The sequence below is a fragment of the Balaenoptera acutorostrata genome, chromosome 3 (genome assembly GCF_949987535.1).
Source record: "Balaenoptera acutorostrata chromosome 3, mBalAcu1.1, whole genome shotgun sequence".
Classification (NCBI taxonomy): Eukaryota; Metazoa; Chordata; class Mammalia; order Artiodactyla; family Balaenopteridae; genus Balaenoptera; species Balaenoptera acutorostrata.
The window spans coordinates 71,752,478-71,771,738 of record NC_080066.1 but is presented as its reverse complement, the minus strand read 5'-3'; the positions used below and the strand labels follow the sequence as shown (position 1 = coordinate 71,771,738).

Here is a 19,261-nt window from a genome sequence, read left to right as displayed (position 1 = left end):
CACAACTACTGAAGCCCATGCACCTAGAGCCTGTGCTCTGCAACAAGAGAAGCCACCACAATGAGAAGCCCACACCTCAACGAAGAGTAGCCCCTGCTTGCGCGCAGGGGCTACTATATATAAAATAGTTTCTTACAAAATAAGACCAAACAAAGGAAAAATGAAAACCAACTTAAAAAAACCAACAACAATAACAAAAAGTCAAGCAGGACAGAGATGGGCTTAAGGCCCAGGGTTGGCCTCTGGTGCTGCCCTGCGTCTGTGGGCGGGTGCGAGCTGGGGCAGTCGAGGTGCTCAGTCGCCCTTCTGCTTGGGGGCCTGCACAGCCATGAAAGCCCGTGCGCAGCAATGAAGACCCTGCACAGCCAACAACAAAAAAAAAAGAGCAAGGGAAGAAATACCTTTTTGGTGAAACATACCTCATCTTATGGCTTACTAGTTTATTGTTTCCAAGGATTTAAAGCCATGTTGGTTTTATAGTCATGTAGATAAACAAGGGTTTTTGTTTTTCTACCTATTTCCTAAGTCACTGAAACTTTGCCACAAACTTACAAAGCATACTTGTATCTACTGGCTAATTTTATCCTTATTATCATCGTTTGGGGTAGACAAAGCAGGAATCATTTTCCCAACAAGTCTGGGGAGCTTAAATCCCTTGCTCAAATGCTCATGTTGAAAACTGGAATTAGCTCAGCTTCTCTAACCGACCCAGAAGCTCTCTAACCCCAACCTGGTCATTAATTTAGATGCCTTATACTGGCCCCATACTATCTCTGTCAATCCCCTCTCCTCCTACCCGCTCCAAAAAGTAGTGGCTCAGCTTTCCAGACATTTCCACAAATACTTGTCAATACATAAACCTTTCTAGTCAGGCCAAGATCCCAACAGTTGTTTCCCATGCCACATGCTTATTTCCAATGTCACTGTTTCCCTGCCACTGTTTCCGTTATCCCCCTGTCTGGAATGCTCTCCTTTCCTCATTTATTTATTCCCTCCCTCACATACTCATTCATCATCTATAGTAAGACCTCACTATGCAGCAAGCACTGTGCTAGGAAGTGTGGCTAGAGAAGGTATAGTTCGGGTCTCAAGGAACTTATAGAATTTATTAAATGTAATTTATTAAATTACAACTATGTGCAAAATACTTTACATGTACAACTTCTCTCCTTACAGCAACCCTAGAGGGTAGATATTATTAGTCTCATTAAAGATGAGGAAACTGAGGCTCAGATTTCACAGGGACTCAGCTGGGCCTGGTTTAGAAGACAACACTTCCCCTACTCAACACTGCTGTTCCTCACCTTCCCAAAGTTACTTAAATTCTAGGTCCAGATCCTATCCTACTTTCTCCATGGAGTTGTCCCAAATTTTTCTGGTAGACAGTGATTTCTCTAGTCCCTTTTATCCTACAGCACTCAGTGTCAGTACCAAACATTTCAACATCTAATTGTAGCCTATCTTGTACTGTCTCTAATTGTTTGGAGCCTATATGTGGTAACTGGCTTAGCAGACATTTATGAAAAAAGAACAAGAGATCTTAGAAATAATAAATATGATAGCAGAAGTTTAAAAAAAAAACAGTTGCAAGATAAAGTTGAAGATATTTTACAGAACGTAGAATAAAAAATTTAAAAAATGAAAAAAATGGGTAGGAGATGATAAGAAAATTACACACACACACAAATCATAAACGTATGTTCTAGAGAGGGAGAACAAAGAATACAAACAGGGGAGAAATCAAAGACATATTCGTGTTCCCAGGAAGGAAGAACATGAATTCCCAGATGGAAGGGCCCACTGAGTCCCCAGCACAATGAATGAAGAGACCAAAAACTAGGTACATGATTCTGAAAATCTAGAATGCTAGGGACACTAAAAGAGCCTCAAGGTGTGCAGAGGAAACAGAGATCAGGGTCAAAGCCCCAGCAGTCAGCATGGCACTAGACTCTCAGTAGCAACACTGGAAGCCAGAAGAGACAACAGAGTGATGCTTCGAAACTCTAAAGGAAAATGATTCCCAACCTAGAACTCAATATTCAACCACACTATCAGTCCAGGGTAGGGGATGAAATACAGACATTTCCACATATGCAAGATTTCAAATGTTCACTTCCCATGTACCCTTTTCTCAGGAGGATGCATGAAACAGGAGAGCCACGGAAGAGCTATGAAGGGAAGACGCGGGATGACAACTATGCAACCGGCCTAGAGAACCACCAGTCCATTCATGAAACAAGAGGGAGGGAGATAACTCCAAGCAAAAAAAAGAAAGAAACTGACAAAAAAATACGTAAAGGATGTATTTTACTTAGGGAGGAATTAGCGATAGGTAGAAAGAAAACAGCAAAGAAAAACAAGAAAAAACAAAAGAAAAGAGAAGTAGACGAAGGCTGAGAGAGAACCTAGAGTGAGGGCTGCGCTCATCTGCTGCTGGCTCCCCTATAGCCAGGCTGCCCAGCTCTTTCCTGCATCCTCTGAGGAACATCAGTGCCTTTCCAAGAGAGCTTTCCTTTTAATTGAAGTTAGAATACATTTATCTTACCTGCTAGAAAAAAGAAATGTCTAATTAAAAAAAAAAGTAATATCTGGAGTAGGCCACAAAGAGCTGCAAAACAAAGGAAATGTGATGTGGTACACCACACAGCTTAGTAGTAAATAAAACTGACTTCACTTAGCAAGGACGGAATACTGATTTAACCAAAAAGAACGCTATAACCACACTGCAAGGATTGAGGAAGGGAAAAATGTGCTTCTTGGGTGGATGGGTGGGGAGGGATGGTAGCGGTAAGAGACCTAACTAGTTTTGTTGCTGATAGCAAGATTTTCCACATCACAGTTGTTGGGTGTTTCTCCTTTCTAAAGTAAGGCCAGTGTTAACTCCCTGGGAGTGGTCAGTCTTGAAACTGAAGACCCTAGTCACCGATTTTTTTACCAGGAGTTAATGGTTGGCTTTTAAGACTGCAGCCTGGCACCCGTGCCCAGGCTTTGGTGGGTGTTTGCCCCTTATCAAGTAGCTGTGAGCAAAGGTTAGTGATTTGTCTTTTAAAGTCTCATCTCCAGTTTTAGTATCTCTAATTAATAATTGGCTCTCTTCCCTTCCTTGAAATATATTAGCAACTGCCAGCCAAGCCTCCATTCTGCCCAGCCAGTGTGGGCACGTGCCACCCTAGAGGCGTCTCTGGTGTGTATGTCCTTGTAAGACTCTGTTTTCAGGGACCAGGACTTTTTTCCTTCTCAGACCAACCCTAGTTTAAGGCTGTACCGGTACCCGGCGTATTGTGGAATTTATTGTAAAGCCAGTCTGTTCAAAGAGACTAATCACTGAAAGTACCAGAAAGACCTGGTTAGCCTATTTTTTCATCTGTCACAGGCCCTATCAGCCCTAGGCTCAGTATGGCAAGACATAAATAACACTCACAGTTTCCCAGAGGAACTGTAAACCTGGTCAGTATTAACCCCACCTTTGACTGTCTTGCCCTACCTACTTCCTGTCTTTGTTTCTTGTCATTTGGACTATCTTCTCTCATCTTTCTCTTTTCTGTGTGTTTTCTCTTCCACCTCCCTTCTTTACCACGCCCCCCCGCACCTGTTTCTGTAGCAGTATTGATCTTTGTAGGCACATCTGTGGCATAGATCCCTTTTGGGGAAATGTTTCTTAACTGTCACAGATTTTTAACATGAGTTTCCTGGGTACTGATTTCACACTTTTGGTAGGATCTCTATTGCTCTTACTTGTCTGGGCTAAACAGGGGCCCTGGGTTTCCAAGGAAAGGGGAATCTTTGATCCCTTCATAAAAGGATTGAGGGCCCTGCCAGAGTGTGTCCATCCACATTGGCCTGATGGATGGACAGAGGGGTGGAAGCATCTTCAGACCTAGCTCTGACTTTGGGGAGGCCCAGTTGGAAATTTCCATCATACGCAGCACCCCTGTCATCCCAGGGACACAGCACAGGTCTCTTAGCAGTCCATGAAATGGGTTTTTAAACTGCACAGACTTGGCTCTGAGCCTGGGCACCTGAGGATCCCCCCAGACAGTGTGCTTTGGAAGAAGATGTACAAGGAGCAGCTAAGCCATTTGGACTTGAACTCTGGGGAGGCAGATGCTCCCCCCACCCTCTGCCCTCTGTTGGCTGATGTGACACCTATTTGTAATGTACACCAGTCTGTTTCCACACTTGCCTTTCTAGTGATTGTTGGCCTCGACGAACCAGAAGTAAGGCCTTCCTTCGTGCTGCACCTTCAGAGCCATTCTCCCTACTTTGTAATAAAAATCGAGGGGGCAGTTTGTGGGTCTTCACCACCCGGAGCTAAGGAACAGCAGCCACAGTATGTCTGGAGACCCTGGGGCACCTCGTGTCATTGTGTGCTTGCCCTTCCCTGTCACACATTGGCTTTCAATGCTCTGTGAGAAACACACTTTGTCTCCACAGTCCTCAGAGTACCGGGCAGGGTCCCCAGGCCAGGGAAGGAGCACCCTCTGGTGGAGTTGGGGGGAATTATCAGGTGCAAGAATCTCCAGGAGCCGCCTCTGCGACCTTGTACAGGATTTTGGTGTACCTATTGTGGTTTAAGACAGGTGGGTTGTAAAGGAACTTGGAATATCTTCATTCCGTGGATGTGTACTCCAGGTGTGATCACCTTAAGAAAAGCCGAACTCCACGACCAAGTAAGTCGGAGAGTCTTGATTTTATACAAAGCTTCGCTGCTGGGATTTTTCCTGTCCTTTGCCCTGATGAACTTAAATGGGTTTGATTTGCAAATTTGGCTTTACACTCATTGTTTTTGAAACACATCAGTTGAATAAAGTTGCTGTTTATTTTATTTAGAAAATTACATTTTGTAAAGGAATTTGACATTCATCGTCATAACTAATGACCCTTTTTTTCTCTCAGGCCAGAGATTCTGAAACACTGTTCCAAGACCAGGGGTGGGTTGGCTGCCTCAGCAGTAGCTGGGAAACTTTTTAAAAATTATGGATTCCTCTGGCCTACCCCAGACCTTCTGAATTAGAATATTTTTTAAGTCTCTAAAAAAAAAAAAAAAAAAAAAGAGACCTAACTAGTTTTCCTTAAAAAGTCAAAATATGACCTTTAAAAGAAAAAAAAAAAGTCAAGAAATAGCTGTATACTTATATTATTTAGAAATGTAAGTAAACATCAAAAGAAACAATTAAAATTTGAAAATGGTTGTCTCTAGGAACAGAATTAGGAGAAGGGATTAGTATAAACAGTACTATTTTGCAAGCTTTCCTTTGATTAAAAAACATAATTAAAACAGCAAGGTTTCCATGGTAGCACAGTGGTTGGGAGTCCGCCTGCCAATGCAGGTAACACGGTTTGGAGCCCTGGTCTGGGAAGATCCCATATGTGGTGGACCAACTAAGCCTGTGCGCCACAACTACTGAGCCTGCATTCTAGAGCCCACGAGCCACAACTACTGAGCCCGTGTACCACAACTACTGAAGCCCACGTGCCTAGAGTCCATGCTCCGCAACAAGAGAAGCCACTACAATGAGAAGCCCACGCACTGCAATGAAGAGTAGCCCCTGCTCGCCACAACTAGAGAAAGCCCACGCGCAGCAACGAAGACCCAACGCAGCCATAAATAAATAAATAAATAAATAAACAAAACAAAACAAAACAAAACAGCAGGATCTACCATTAAAATGTGCCTACTCTGTGTCAGGTAGCCAATACACATTCCCTCAGTAAATTCTCCCAACAACCCTCTAAGATAGGTTTTATTATCACTTATTACTTGTTACCATAATGACAATCCCAATTTCCTAGGACAGTTGGGAGAATTAAATGAGACGATACATTTCATTTTCTCTAGCACAGTGCCTGGCACAAAGTTAAATTCAAGAGATGTTAGCTCTTATTATCCTCATGGAAAAGAAGAGCAGACAGCGGGAGGAAAAAACAACATGAATACAGGGCTGAGTAAAGAGCAGTTCCACTTGACTTAAGAATACGCGTTAACCAGCCAAGCATTGCTAGGTTGGCAGCCAGATCAGAAAGGAGTGTGAATGTTACTACCTTAGATTATGGACAGGCAGCTGTGGTGAAAACTCTCACAACAGTCTACGTTAGGGGTGAGCAAGCTTTTTTTTTTTTTTTTAATTTTTATTTATTTATTTATGGCTGTGTTGGGTCTTCATTTCTGTGCGAGGGCTTTCTCTAGTTGCAGCAAGTGGGGGCCACTCTTCATCATGGTGCGCAGGCCTCATTATCGCGGCCTCTCTTGTTGCGGAGCACAGACTCCAGACGCGCAGGATCAGTAATTGTGGCTCACGGGCCTAGTTGCTCCGTGGCATGTGGGATCTTCCCAGACCAGGGCTCGAACCCGTGTCCCCTGCATTGGCAGGCAGATTCTCAACCACTGCGCCACCAGGGAAGCCCTGAGCAAGCTTTTTTTGCAAAGGATCAGACAGCAATATTTTAGGCTTTGTGGGTTATACGGTCTCTGTTGTAACTACTCAATTCTGCCATTGAAGCAGGAAAGCAGCCACAGATCATATATAAATGCATGAGTGTGACTGTGTAATAAAACTGCACAATAAAACTATATTTACAAAACAAGCGGTGGGCTAGTTTGACCTGCAGGCCCTAGTTAGCTGACCTCTGATCTAAGTGAAAGGTAAAGAAAGCCAGAACAAGGCAAGAGCCGTGAGAATGAAAAGGCAGAATGAATGTAGGAATGCTGTAGAGAGAACAGGTAAAGGAGGTGAAGAATCTCTCTTTCAACAGACACACACGCACCCCCAGGTTCTCCTCCAATTACTGTCCTAATTCTGTCCTCTTGTGGTCAAACCTGGCATTTCCATTTCCTCATCTCTAATTCATTCCTCAACCTGTCTCCTGGCTAATCATCTGCTGAAACTACTCTTACAAAGCCACCAAGAAATCTCCTATCTGTTAAGATCAAATGACTTTTTTTAAAAAATGTGATTTAAAAAAAATTTATTTATCTTTGGCTGCATTGGGTCTTTGTCGCTGCGCGCAGGCTTTCTCTATTTGCGGCGAGCCGGGGCTACTCTTCATTGCGGTGCGTGGGCTTCTCATTGTGGTGGCTTCTCCTGTTGTACAGCACAGGCTCTAGGCGTGTGGGCTTAGTTGCTCCGCAGCATGTGGGATCTTCCCGGACCAGGGCTCGAACCCGTGTCCCTTGAATTGGCAGGCGGATTCTTAACCACTGCACCATCAGGGAAGTCCCAAGATCAAATGACTCTTGATTCATAGTGTCTTCTTCTTTCCTCTTGGTTTCTATTCCTTTCTAAAACTCTTTAATCATTTAAAACATTCATTCTATAGTCTCTTTCAGATTAAGTCCTCAAGGTGCTATTCCTCCTACTGGTCTTTCTTAAAAGAAGAGAAAATCCTCACATGATTTTAAAACTTTTTTTCAAATCATGAACTCATTTCCAGTGGGGATTGTTTTTTCTGCAGCACTCTTTTTGCCCTCGGTTGCAGAGGAATTCCTACACAGCCATTTATATTAGCTTCTGGAGGATGCACCATGGATTTCATTGCTTCAGGACCAGTTTTTGCACTGTTTGGTTTGGGAATGGGTCATGTCGATCCACATGGTGCAGGACTTGGGCTTCAACTTCTCATAGGAGACTTTTATGTTTCTTTATATGTAGAAAAGTAGGTAGAAACAATGGGTAGAATTTTTCTTATCATCCTCTCACTGAGAGGGTAGACCTTCCATACTCCCAGCTTTACTCAGAGATTTCAGCTCTTTGTCTGATCTCCTGTTCCTGCGTGAACTTTAAAAGCCCAGCCCCTGGATCCTAGCTCAAGAGTTGGCAAACTATGGCTGGCTGCCTGTTTTTGATTTAAGAATGTTTTTTTATATTTTTAAAAGGTTTATGTATTGTGCTACAGTGGCAGTGTAGTGGTTATGACAAAACCCATAATGGCCTGTAAAACCTAAAATATTTATTATATGGCCCTTTACTGAAAAAGTTTGCTGACCCTTGGCCTAGCTTCTAGGGCCTATATTCCATCAAAATCTTCTTTAGGCTTCAATGGCAAAAGACGTCCTTCAGACCTTAACTAACATGTATGCACATGTGTATAAGACATTGTAGGCCGTGTCTCATATGTGCTCATGAGACACTGTACTTCTTTCTTGAATCCCTTTATTCTCTTGGCGTCTGTGACATCCCTTTCTTCTACTTTTTCTCTTTCATCTGCCTCTTCTCATCTTCCTTTACTGGTGCCAATTCCACTGCCGCTAGTAGTTGGTCCTTTTTAGGAGTCTGGTCCTTGGCTCTCTTTTTTCCTTAATGTATATACTTTCCTGAGGCTACGGCTTCTTAAAGTGTGGTTATTGACCTGGACTGTAATCACTTGGGTAATATTAAAACAGCAGGGACTTCGCTGGTGGTGCAGTGGTTAAGAATCTGCCTTCCAATGCAGGGGACACGGGTTCGAGCCCTGGTCCGGGAAGATCCTACATGCCACAGAGCAACTAAGCCCGTGCACCACAACTACTGAGCCTGTGCTCTAGAGCCCGGATGCCACAACTACTGAAGCCCGCGTGCCTAGAGCCTGTGCTCCGCAACACGAGAAGCCACCACAATGAGAAGCCCGCGCACCTCAACAAAGAGTAGCCCCCGTTCGCCACAACTAGAGAAAGCCCGTGCGCAGCAACGAAGACCCAGCGCAGCCATAAATAAATAAATTTATTAATTAATTTATAAAAAAAAGAAAAAAACCCCTGCAAGTTCCTGGCTTGAATCCAGACCAAATGAGTCAGAATCTCTGTAGGTAGGGCCCAGGAAACAGAATTTCTTTTTAAAATATTTATTTATTTTTAATTTATTTTATTTATTTTTGGTTGCATCAGGTCTTAGTTGCGGCACGTGGGATCTTCATTGAGGCATGCAGGCTCCCTTGTTGCGGCGCGCAGGCTTCTCTCTAGTTGTGGTGTGCGGGTTTTCTCTTCTCTAGTTATGGCGCACAGGCTCCAGGGTGCGAGGGCTCTGGAGTTTGCGGCACGCAGGCTCTCTAGTTGAGGTGCGTGAGCTCAGTAGTTGTGGTGCGCGGGCCCAGGTGCCCCGTGGCATGTGGGATCCTAGTTCCCTGACCAGGGATCAAACCTACGTCCCCTGTATTGTAAGGCAGATTCTTTACCGCTGGACCACCAGGGAAGTCCCAGGAAACAGAATTTTTAAACAAGTTCTCCAGTTTCACTTTTGTATACCAAAACTCAAATTTGTGAACTATTGCCCTAAGCAATCTCTCTCATTATCATCATTTTAACTATCAGCAATATGCTTAAAACTAAAAATTATATTTTCAACTCTGCCCTCTCTCCTGAACTCCAGATTCTCACAGGAATTGTTTATAGGCACCTCCACCTAAATCTCAAAGGCATAAACTTAACATGCACAAAAGATGTTCTTCCCAAATCTACTCTTCCTCCTCTGTTCTGTTTCAATTAATAGTACCACCTTTCACCCTATAGCTCTGGTCAGAAACCTGGGATCATTCTCAACTCTTCTCTTTCCTCTATTCTCATATCTAAATACTGTTGTTTCTACCTCCTAAGTACCTTTTGCATGGATCCCATTGTCTCTATCCCCAGCCACTGCCCCTGTTCTGCCTCTCATCTTCACAACTCCAGGACTGTCACAGTAGACTTCTAACTACAAGATGCCCTTACCTTTTCAAATCCACACTCCACAAAGTTCTTTTTCTAAATGCAAAATTTATGATCTTTCACTTGGATTTCAGCCATACTGCACAACTCCAGGGGGTACCAGTACCTAGAATACAAAGTCATCTAACTGGTATCTCCACTGTTCTCATTACAGCCAGAAGGATCTGATCATATTACTCCCTTCAGTGGCTTCCCAGCATCTGCAGAATAAAGTCTCAGCTCTTCACATTTCAGATGAGGCCTGCTCTGCTGTATCACTGCCAACCTCTAACCTACCATCTGGCCTTCCCACCCCTCCCTCACACTTTGTGCTCCATTTGGGCAGGATGCCCTTTCTGCCTTCACTAGCTCAGCAAATTCCTCTTTTTCTTCAAAACTCAGCTAGGGTGTGTCTCCTCTGTGCAGATTTTCCTGAGTCCTCTAGGCAGAGCTGACCATCCCCTCCTTCAGGCCAACTCTGATCTTGTGCCAGCTCATGTTTATTACTCCACTCTCCGCTAGACTTTGAGTAACTCCTGCTAACTCTTTTAGCTCCCACACCTGGCACAGAATAGGCTGCATAGCAGATGTTCCTAAAATTGAAATGGGCCCAAATAAGTCAAGGGTGACACTACAGCTGGAGCCTGAGTACCTAGCAGTACAAAGGCCTCAATCAGAGGGAGTAGGAAAATCAGAAGAACAAACAGTTCATGGGGGAAGCGGGGAGAGACAACCGTTTCTGCAACAAACATGCTGAGCTTAGGATTGTGACAGAGTATCCAGGTGGAGAGGTCCAAGGGGGAACTGGAAATATAATATGCAAGTTTCAGGGAGAGATCAAGCAGCACCAGAGTTAGAGATTTTTGGGACTCTGAAGCTATAACAGCTGATGAAATAACCAAGAGAGAATAATAACCCAAGAGAAGAAGGCAAAGAACAACACCTTGGGAATCATGAGGCAAGAGGAAGAAAAGACAAGATGACAAGAAAGAAAAGTTACCAAGGAAAAAGATAAGTACTAGGTGAATGCAATGTTAGGAAAACTAAGGGAAAATAGTTTCAAGAAGGAATGGGATTAAATTATCTCAGAATGACTAGGGGTACCTGGGTTGAAAATAGTACACTAAAGAAAAAAAAGTTTATGGAGGATAGCTTTTCACTCCAAGCATTTAGAGCATTTATTTTTACTTGAAGCAACCTAAATGTTTGTTTCCCCTGAGCTGTAAAGTTAAAAGTGCAAACATCAAACTCTCTTGGGGTTCTCCATGTACATATCCAGTGTCAGAAACCACAGGGCACTCATAAGGGAAATCACGCAGCTCTCTGGCTGCACAGACAGAGCCATTCCGAACAGCAGAGAGAAAACAAAGTCAGGATAAATAAAATCTAATCTGGGTTATACCTGAAATAGGACCCAACTGTGCCATTTTCCCTAGCCATGGGAGAGGTTCTGGGCCAGGCTCAAAGAGAGACATCATGAGGTTTGATTTCTTCTTGCTGTCAGCTTGGGAGTAGAGCATTCCGTGCCATTCAGGACTAGATGGAGAGAAGATGGAAGATCAGAAGAACATCAAGCCTGGGACTGTCAAGTAAAATAACTCTAGCCTGTGTTTTTCTCTTGAGAGACATGGTTTTCAGCTTTGAAATTAGGTGCATTACTTTTACTAAAGTCAAATCCTAAACCTAAAAATGCATACTGATGTCCCCTAATACTACCATTCCTTGGGGACAGGGATTATTATTCAATTATGTAGATATGGAAATCAAAAGCAGTCTTAAAAGAGAAAAAAAAAATCACAAGGGCAGCAAGTAGCTGCAGGGGTGGTGAGGAGTAAGGGCTGAGACCTATAGGTCTCTTCAGCCGCTTCCAAATCATTCACAGCAGTACCACAGAGAGCAGCCCTTCTAACAAAGGGCACAAAGCCATCACCCAGCTCTGCTCCCACTTCTCAAAGGGCCCCAGGTGATTCGCCTACTCAGAGACAGTACAAGTAGCCTGAGTACCAAGAAATATAGCAAACTGATACCTAATAAGAATTGCATTCTTCTTTCTGGATCAGCTAATTTTAACTCAAGCAGAAAAGGAGCCATGCTTCCTCTGAGCATTCATAACCTCTTGATTTTCTCTACCAGTCAATCCCAGGTGATGGCCAGAAGATGACCTCTTCTTCTCTGACAACAGGTATTATAGAAAGGGAAGCAGAGAGTTTTGCAGACTTTGAGACTACAGCGAAGAGTGAAAGCTAGAAGGGCTTTCCTCGTAGGGAAGGAACACAGCAGAGTGGTTACGAGCGTGGGCTATGGAGTCACAACACGTGGATGAGATCCTGGCTCTTTCATTTACTAGCTGTGTGACCTTGAGCAAGTACCATGACTTGCTCTCTAAGCCTCAGTTTCCTCATCTAAGGAATGGGGATAATACTGATACCTCCTGTATAGTGAGGCATATAAAGTGCCTAGAGAAGTACCTGGCACATGGTAAAATGTTCAATGTTATCAGCATCTTTTTTCATTTAGTTTTACCTCCTCATTTTATAGCTGAGGAGTCTATACTGAGTGCATACTGCATAAGATCCTATAACAAGTTAGGAGCATTCCTTAAACTGACCCCAGGTTTCCTAGATAGGATGGAAAAGAGGAAAACTGAGAAAAGATATAATATAAAGGCAATATAATTAAAAGACTCACTCTGTACTTATTCTAGGGAATGCTTTAAAGAGTAGTGTAGAAGGTGACAGTAGGTGGGAAGGATATGGCAGAAAGAGAAAAAAAAAGTGATGAGGTTCTTTCTATTCTTTCTTTCAGAAAAGTCTGGGGAATACTTCACTGTAAATTGATTCTCCCTTTCACTCAACCAAAGGTAAAAAAGTTTCTTACCCTAATTGAACTATCGCCACCATTCCTTCCACTTTTAGGCTGCCATGGAGCAGGACACAAAAGTTGGGTATTTTGCCTGCAATCTGATTGGCTGAATTTTCATCTTCGTTGTCATCAGTTATACCAGTACCCACCTCATCACCTTCTATGAAAAGAAGAGAAAACCAGTCAGACTGAGATTAGCTACAAAAACTCCAAACTCCAGTAGTACTCTTGGCTGTTTCTAGCCTTGGAAGGAAAGTATACAGAATTATAAAGGAATATTATAACAAGTAAGAAAAACTCATATTCTGGTTTTCCTATGTCCAAATAAAAATCAGTTTTCACATGTTAGATGAATTCCACTTATATGAAACATCCAGAATAGGCAAATCTATACAGATAGGATATCAGTAGTTACCTGAGGCTGAGAGAGATGGAAGGTTATGGGTTGACAGCTAAAAGGTTTCTTTTTTTTTTTTTTTTTTAAATATTTTATTTATTTATTTATTTATGGCTGTGTTGGGTCTTCGTTTCTGTGCGAGGGCTTTCTCTAGTTGTGGCAAGCGGGGGCCACTCTTCATCGCGGTGCGCGGGCCTCTCACCACCGCGGCCCCTCCTGTTGCGGAGCACAGGCTCCAGACGCGCAGGCTCAGTAATTGTGGCTCACGGGCCCAGTTGCTCCGCGGCATGTGGGATCCTCCCAGACCAGGGCTCGAACCCGTGTCCCCTGCATTAGCAGGCAGATTCTCAACCACTGCGCCACCAGGGAAGCCCTAAAAGGTTTCTTTTTGAGGTAGTGAAAATTCTAAAATTCTGATTCGAAAATTGTGATTATGGTTGCATAACTTTGTAAATACACTAAAAACTACTGAATTGTACACTTTAAATGGGTGAAATGTATGGTATATGAATTATATTTCAGTGAAGCTGCTACACAAAAAATCAGCTTTCCATAGTTTCTACTGGAACACTAAGCTAGAGGCTCTCTGGGGGTTTCAGGCACCATCGAAACAGAAACAGAGATTCAGAGATGTCAGGAGTGTTCTCAACTGACAGCCTTCAGGCAGCACGTGGATGGGATACCCCAAAGAACAGTGACTACTCCATAAGTTTCTTGATTCGCTTCTCCAACTCCAGGTTCTCTCATACACTCTGCTGACAAATGAATGAATCTTCCTCCAATTAACTTCCTTCTGGAACTATCTGTGTACTCAAGCTGATTCAAAGACTTTCTAATTCAATAGAAAGATCTTCCTGGTTTAGTTTGACATTCAACAGCCCTTACAACACGGCTCCATTTTGCCTTCCCATACTTTTCTTTCCACTGTTTTCCTATACGAACTCTTTGTTTTGCCCGCTTTCTTTCTTGGCAATTTATGTGGGCACGCAGAATTCCCAGGACCTTAGGAATAAGGTAAACTCAGTTGTTATCAATATCAATAACAATAACAGTAAGGTAAAGTATAAACAAAAGGATCATAATCAGCCATCTGTGAGAACATATCAAAGATTCTGTCTATGAATATGTGAGGGAGGGTTATGGAATACCTAACACTCCAACTGAGATAACCATGAGTAAATGGAATGTGGTCATAACTCAGTGAGTGGAAACCTGACTGTATATACTTCTTGGAGAAAGCTGGTGAATATAAAGGAGACAGTCAGCCTAAAACAGAGAAAAGAGAAGTTTAAAGTGCTAGAGACTAACATTCTCCAGAGAGATGCTGAATGTAGGAGATATGACTATAGTTGCTGGAGAAATACATTCTGCAGTAATGAGGCCTCACAAGGACCTGGATTCATTCACTCATTCAACAGTATTTACTGAGTATCTACTATGTGCTAGGCACCAGTAGAGAACAGGTGTGGTTTCTCCCCTTATAAAGCTGTATTCCACATTTACCAGGCAACCTTCTGAGAACTACTTTGGTTTCCCCAGCATGCTCCCACAGGGAAAGGCAGAGCCCAGGATGAGGGACTAAGCATTGTCATCTCTAAAGAGAATTTCCACTGTAAATTAACAAAGCAGCACACAATAAATATGTGTCAAAATGCTTTCCATAGTTATAAAGCAGCAGAATTAGTTTTTTAATATATCAGGCAACATATTATTTTTTAAAAACCCAATCCAGTAACTACTCCTTTCCCCCAAATTCTGCAAAATGGGCTATTCTACTATCTAACATTTAAGAATAACTTTAGATAATAAGATACTTCATATGTATCACTGGAATAGGAAGAGAACTCACCTTTGTTAAGTGCTATAGGTAGGACCAGATGTCTAGACAGAACTGGGGGACTTGAAATATCAGCTATATCAATAAATCCCACTATTTCCAAATCTGAAAAGAAGGAATCAACATAGAATTAACTCATAACAAACAATAAATGCTGGAGACGGTGTGGAGAAAAGGGAACCATCCTACACTGTTGGTGGGAATGTATCAATAAACTGGTACAGCTACTATAGAGAACAGTATGCAGGTACCTTAAAAAACTAAAAACTGAGCTACCATATGACCCAGCAATCCCACTCCTGGGCATATATCCGGAGAAACCTGTAATTCACAAGGATGAATGCACCCCGATGTTCACTGCAGCACTATTTACAATAGCCAGGACATGGAAGCTACCTAAATGTCCATCTACAGAGGAATGGATAAAGAAGATGTGGCACATTTATACAATGGAATATTACTCAGCCATAAAAGGAACGAAATAATGCCATTTGCAGTGACATGGATGGACCTAGAGATTGTCATACAGAGTAAAGCAAGTCAGAAAGAGAAAGACAAATATCGTAAAATATCGTTCATATGTGGAATCTAGAAAAATGGTACAGGACTTCCCTGGTGGTACAGTGGTTAAGAATCCACCTGCCAATGCAGGGGACATGGGTTCGATCCCTGGTCTGGGAAGATCCCACACGCCCCGGAGCAACTAAGCCCATGCACCGCAACTACTGAAGCCCGCACGCCTAGAGCCTGTGCTCTGAAATAAGAGAAGCCACCGCAATGAGAAGCCTGCACACCGCAACGAAGAGTAGCCCCTGCTCGCTGCAAGTAGAGAAAGCACACGTCCAGCAACGAAGACCCAATGCAGCCAAAAAAAGAAAAAAAAAAAAGAAAAGAAAAATGGTACAGATGAACTTACCTGCAAAGCAGAAACAGAGACACAGATGTAGAAAACAAACTTATGGTTATCAAGGGGGGAAGGGGGAATGGGATAAATTGGGAGATTGGGATTCACATATATACATTACTGTATATAAAATACATAACTAATGAGAACCTACTGTATAGCACAGGGAACTCTACTCAATGCTCTGTGGTGACCTAAATGGGAAGGAAATCTAAAAAAGAGTGGATACATGTATATGTACAACTGATTCACTTTGCTGTACAGCAGAAACTAACACAACATTGTAAAGCAACTATACTCCAATAAAAATTAATTAAAAACAAAGAATTAGGGCTTCCCTGGTGGCGCAGTGGTTGAGAATCTGCCTGCCAATGCAGGGGACACGGGTTCGAGCCCTGGTCTGGGAAGATCCCACATGCTGCGGAGCAACTAGGCCCGTGAGCCACAACTACTGAGCCTGCGCGTCTAGAGCCTGTGCTCTGCAACAACAGAGGCCACGATAGTGAGAGGCCCGCGCATAGCGATGAAGAGTGGCCCCCGCTTGCCACAACTAGAGAAAGCCCTCGCACAGAAACGAAGACCCACACAGCCAAAAATAAATAAATAAATAAATTTTAAAAAAATCATTAAAAAAAAACAACAAAGAATTAATTCGTGTTATGGGAAAGTACATTATTTTCTATGTACTAGATTTCATAAACACAAGGTTTAGATCGGGAATTCAAATATGATGACTAGGAAGGTTATTAGAAGTTTCTCTGAATGACTCGAATACTTTGCATTTTAAGTAACTAAGAAAATAAGGACAACTGTCTTTTATTTAAGGGACTTAAGTTATACGACAAATCAGCTAGACTATTTTTATGAGGCTAGGTCCCCAGCCAAGGCAAAAGCTTAATGGTTAAGTTTCTCTGAATAGTCAGGATGTTCAGGTCACCAGGGGGCGTCGTAGTCAAATACTTCCACAACAACTGCAAGCAGCTACGCTTGGAGGGTAAGGCTTTTGCATTAAAACTGTTTTCCTGAGAAAGAAATACATTCTTTACAAAACCAAGGTAGCGGTCTACATATGACAATGGTTTCTTTGCTTTATAGAAGCTGTACTAAAGACCAAAAGTATTTGTTGAAAATCTAAAATAAGTTAAAAAAAAAAAAAGTTGTAACCCAAAGTACTTTCTGGAAGTTTTTTCTAATTATATAAGTAGTATAAAAACTTAGAAAACACTAAAAACTGTAAAGAAGAAAAATAAAGTCACTCATCATTCCTCATCAAAGGAAACCGCTATTAATATTTTACTGAATTGCTTTTTAGTCTTTCTTCTAGGCATATACACACTCATATTCTCAAAACAATGTTTTAAAAAATCAGGATCATGGTGAGTATACCACACTTTTTTTTTTTTTTTTTAGTTTATTTATTATTTATGGCTGTGTTGGGTCTTCGTTTCTGTGCGAGGGCTTTCTGTAGTTGCGGCAAGTGGGGGCCACTCTTCATCGCGGTGCGCGGCCCTCTCATTATCGCGGCCTCTCTTGTTGCGGAGCACAGGCTCCAGACGCGCAGGCTCAGCAATTGTGGCTCACGGGCCTAGTTGCTCCGCGGCACATGGGATCTTCCCGGACCAGGGCTCGAACCCGTGTCCCCTGCATTGGCAGGCAGATTCTCAACCACTGCGCCACCAGGGAAGCCCCTACCACACTTCTTATACATCAGGAAATCTGCTTCTCTGGAGTTTTGCTATCATTACCTTCTTTAGCTGAGTAACGAATGAATCAGCATAAGCAGTTATGTATTTTTCACCTGAGTAGAAAAAGGCTTACGTTTTAGTGGTTTAAATATAACCTATAATAAAAATCTTGGACTAGAAGTTTTTATAAGTTAGTCCATTAAATAAAAGACAATTATCCTTATTTTCTTAGTTACTTAAAATGCAAAGTATTAGAGTCATTCAGAGAACTTCCAATAACCTTCTTAGTTATCATATTTGAATTCCCCACCTAAACACTGCATTTGTGAAATCTAGTACATAGAAAGTAATGTACTTCTGGGAAGAAAAGATCTATTCGAAGTTACTCATCCAAAAAGGGTGGGAGGGAAGTAAGTGGAATCTAACTGGTTTGAAGGCAACAAAACATTTGGCACACTGCTGTCTAGTCACAATGAAAGAGATGGATGACCTACTTCCAGACAGCCAGGAGCAGAAAATAAAGGCACAGAAAACAAAAAAGCCTGTGCACAGCCCTTCACTCGAAAACTCCTTAAAATCTACACACCCAAGAATGAAATGAATTTCCAGCTGTACTTAATTTTAATCATTTTTAAAAATTTTCATTATACCTTTTATTATTAATTAATTAATTAATTAATTAATTTTTGGCTGCGTTGGGTCTTTGCTGCTGCACGCGGGCTTTCTCTAGTTGCGGTGAGCGGGCTTCTCACTGCGATGGCTTCTCGTTGCGGAGCATGGGCTCTAGGCGTGCGGGCTTCAGTAGTTGTGGCACGCGGGCTCAGTAGTTGTGGCTCACGGGCTCCAGAGCGCAGGCTCAGTAGTTGTGGCGCATGGGCTTGGTTGCTCCGCGGCATGTGGGATCCTCCCAGACCAGGGCTCAAACCCGTGTCCCCTGCACTGGCAGGCGGATTCTTAACCACTGCACCACCAGGGAAGTCCAATTTTAATCATTTGTTGATTGAACAATTACCTAGTGAACATCTACTAAGCATCAGACACTACACCAGGCACTGAGGGCGCAATGGTGACTCAAACAGTGATGGTTCAACATATACCCACCACTCAAGGAGTCCACCTGCCAATATGAGACAACTCTCTTCTCTACTACCCCTTGTTACTTTTGATTCTTGGCTTTGCCAATTTAACCTAAGCATAGCACTGGCAACATGGTAGAAGCCATAACACACTGCTTTCTTTTAGTCATAATACAAGCTGCAGTATTAGAGGGGTACAGTATATCAGAGCCAAGACCTGAGAGGCCATCATTTCTCCTACAGATTCCACTCACCTAGCCAATAAGAACTAGAGGAAGTGACTTGTCCAGGGTCACAGAGGAAGAATCACACAGCCACGTCTAAAAGCTAGCTCTTCATATATGACCTTAATAATGATGCTAATCAGTCTTACTATCTCTATTAAGAACTGCCTCAAGGATTTCAATGCTAGTGAATCTGGCCCTGGTTTCCAACTCTAGTAATTTGTGGTTATAATCATCTAGGATTAGAGATTAACTCAGGACCTCACCATGGAAGACCACTAATCTGCCACCCCTTAGGCAATGCATCCTCCCATCCAAAGTATACTGACATTTCTTTTCAACCCTCCTGGAGAGAGGAAGAGTAAAAGTCAGAAGTTAGAAGAAAGTAGGGATAACAGAAGAACTAAGAAGGAAGTATAAAAAAAAGTTACCTGTGTTAATGACTTTAGGGATAGGATCGATTTCCTCGTCTACAACAAAAGGTTCTGGCCTGGGGAAGACTTGCACATCAGCGGTTAGGTGGCCACACTTGAGAACGGCATGGAAAGGTGTATATGCCAGATCTATCAGTTTTCTAGAATATGATGATTATTTGTTACAGAAAGAGTAATATGATACGTA

General features: G+C 42.5%; 1 protein-coding gene across 4 annotated transcripts in view; it reads right to left on the bottom strand.

Moving 5' to 3' along the window:
- The window catches only part of INTS14 (integrator complex subunit 14), a 36,916-nt gene that overhangs the window by 6,171 nt on the left and 11,484 nt on the right, over positions 1-19,261 (bottom strand). For 3 of the 4 annotated variants that reach the window (XM_007166037.2, XM_007166036.2, XM_007166039.2), the window contains 4 exons: positions 19,072-19,214; positions 14,764-14,856; positions 12,533-12,677; positions 11,058-11,191 (listed from right to left, as the gene is read on the bottom strand). In XM_007166037.2, coding sequence (XP_007166099.2) covers positions 11,058-11,191; positions 12,533-12,677; positions 14,764-14,856; positions 19,072-19,214 — 515 coding nt within the window. The remainder of the gene's footprint in view (positions 1-11,057; positions 11,192-12,532; positions 12,678-14,763; positions 14,857-19,071; positions 19,215-19,261) is intronic. The other variant, XM_007166038.2, reaches the window with a different exon arrangement.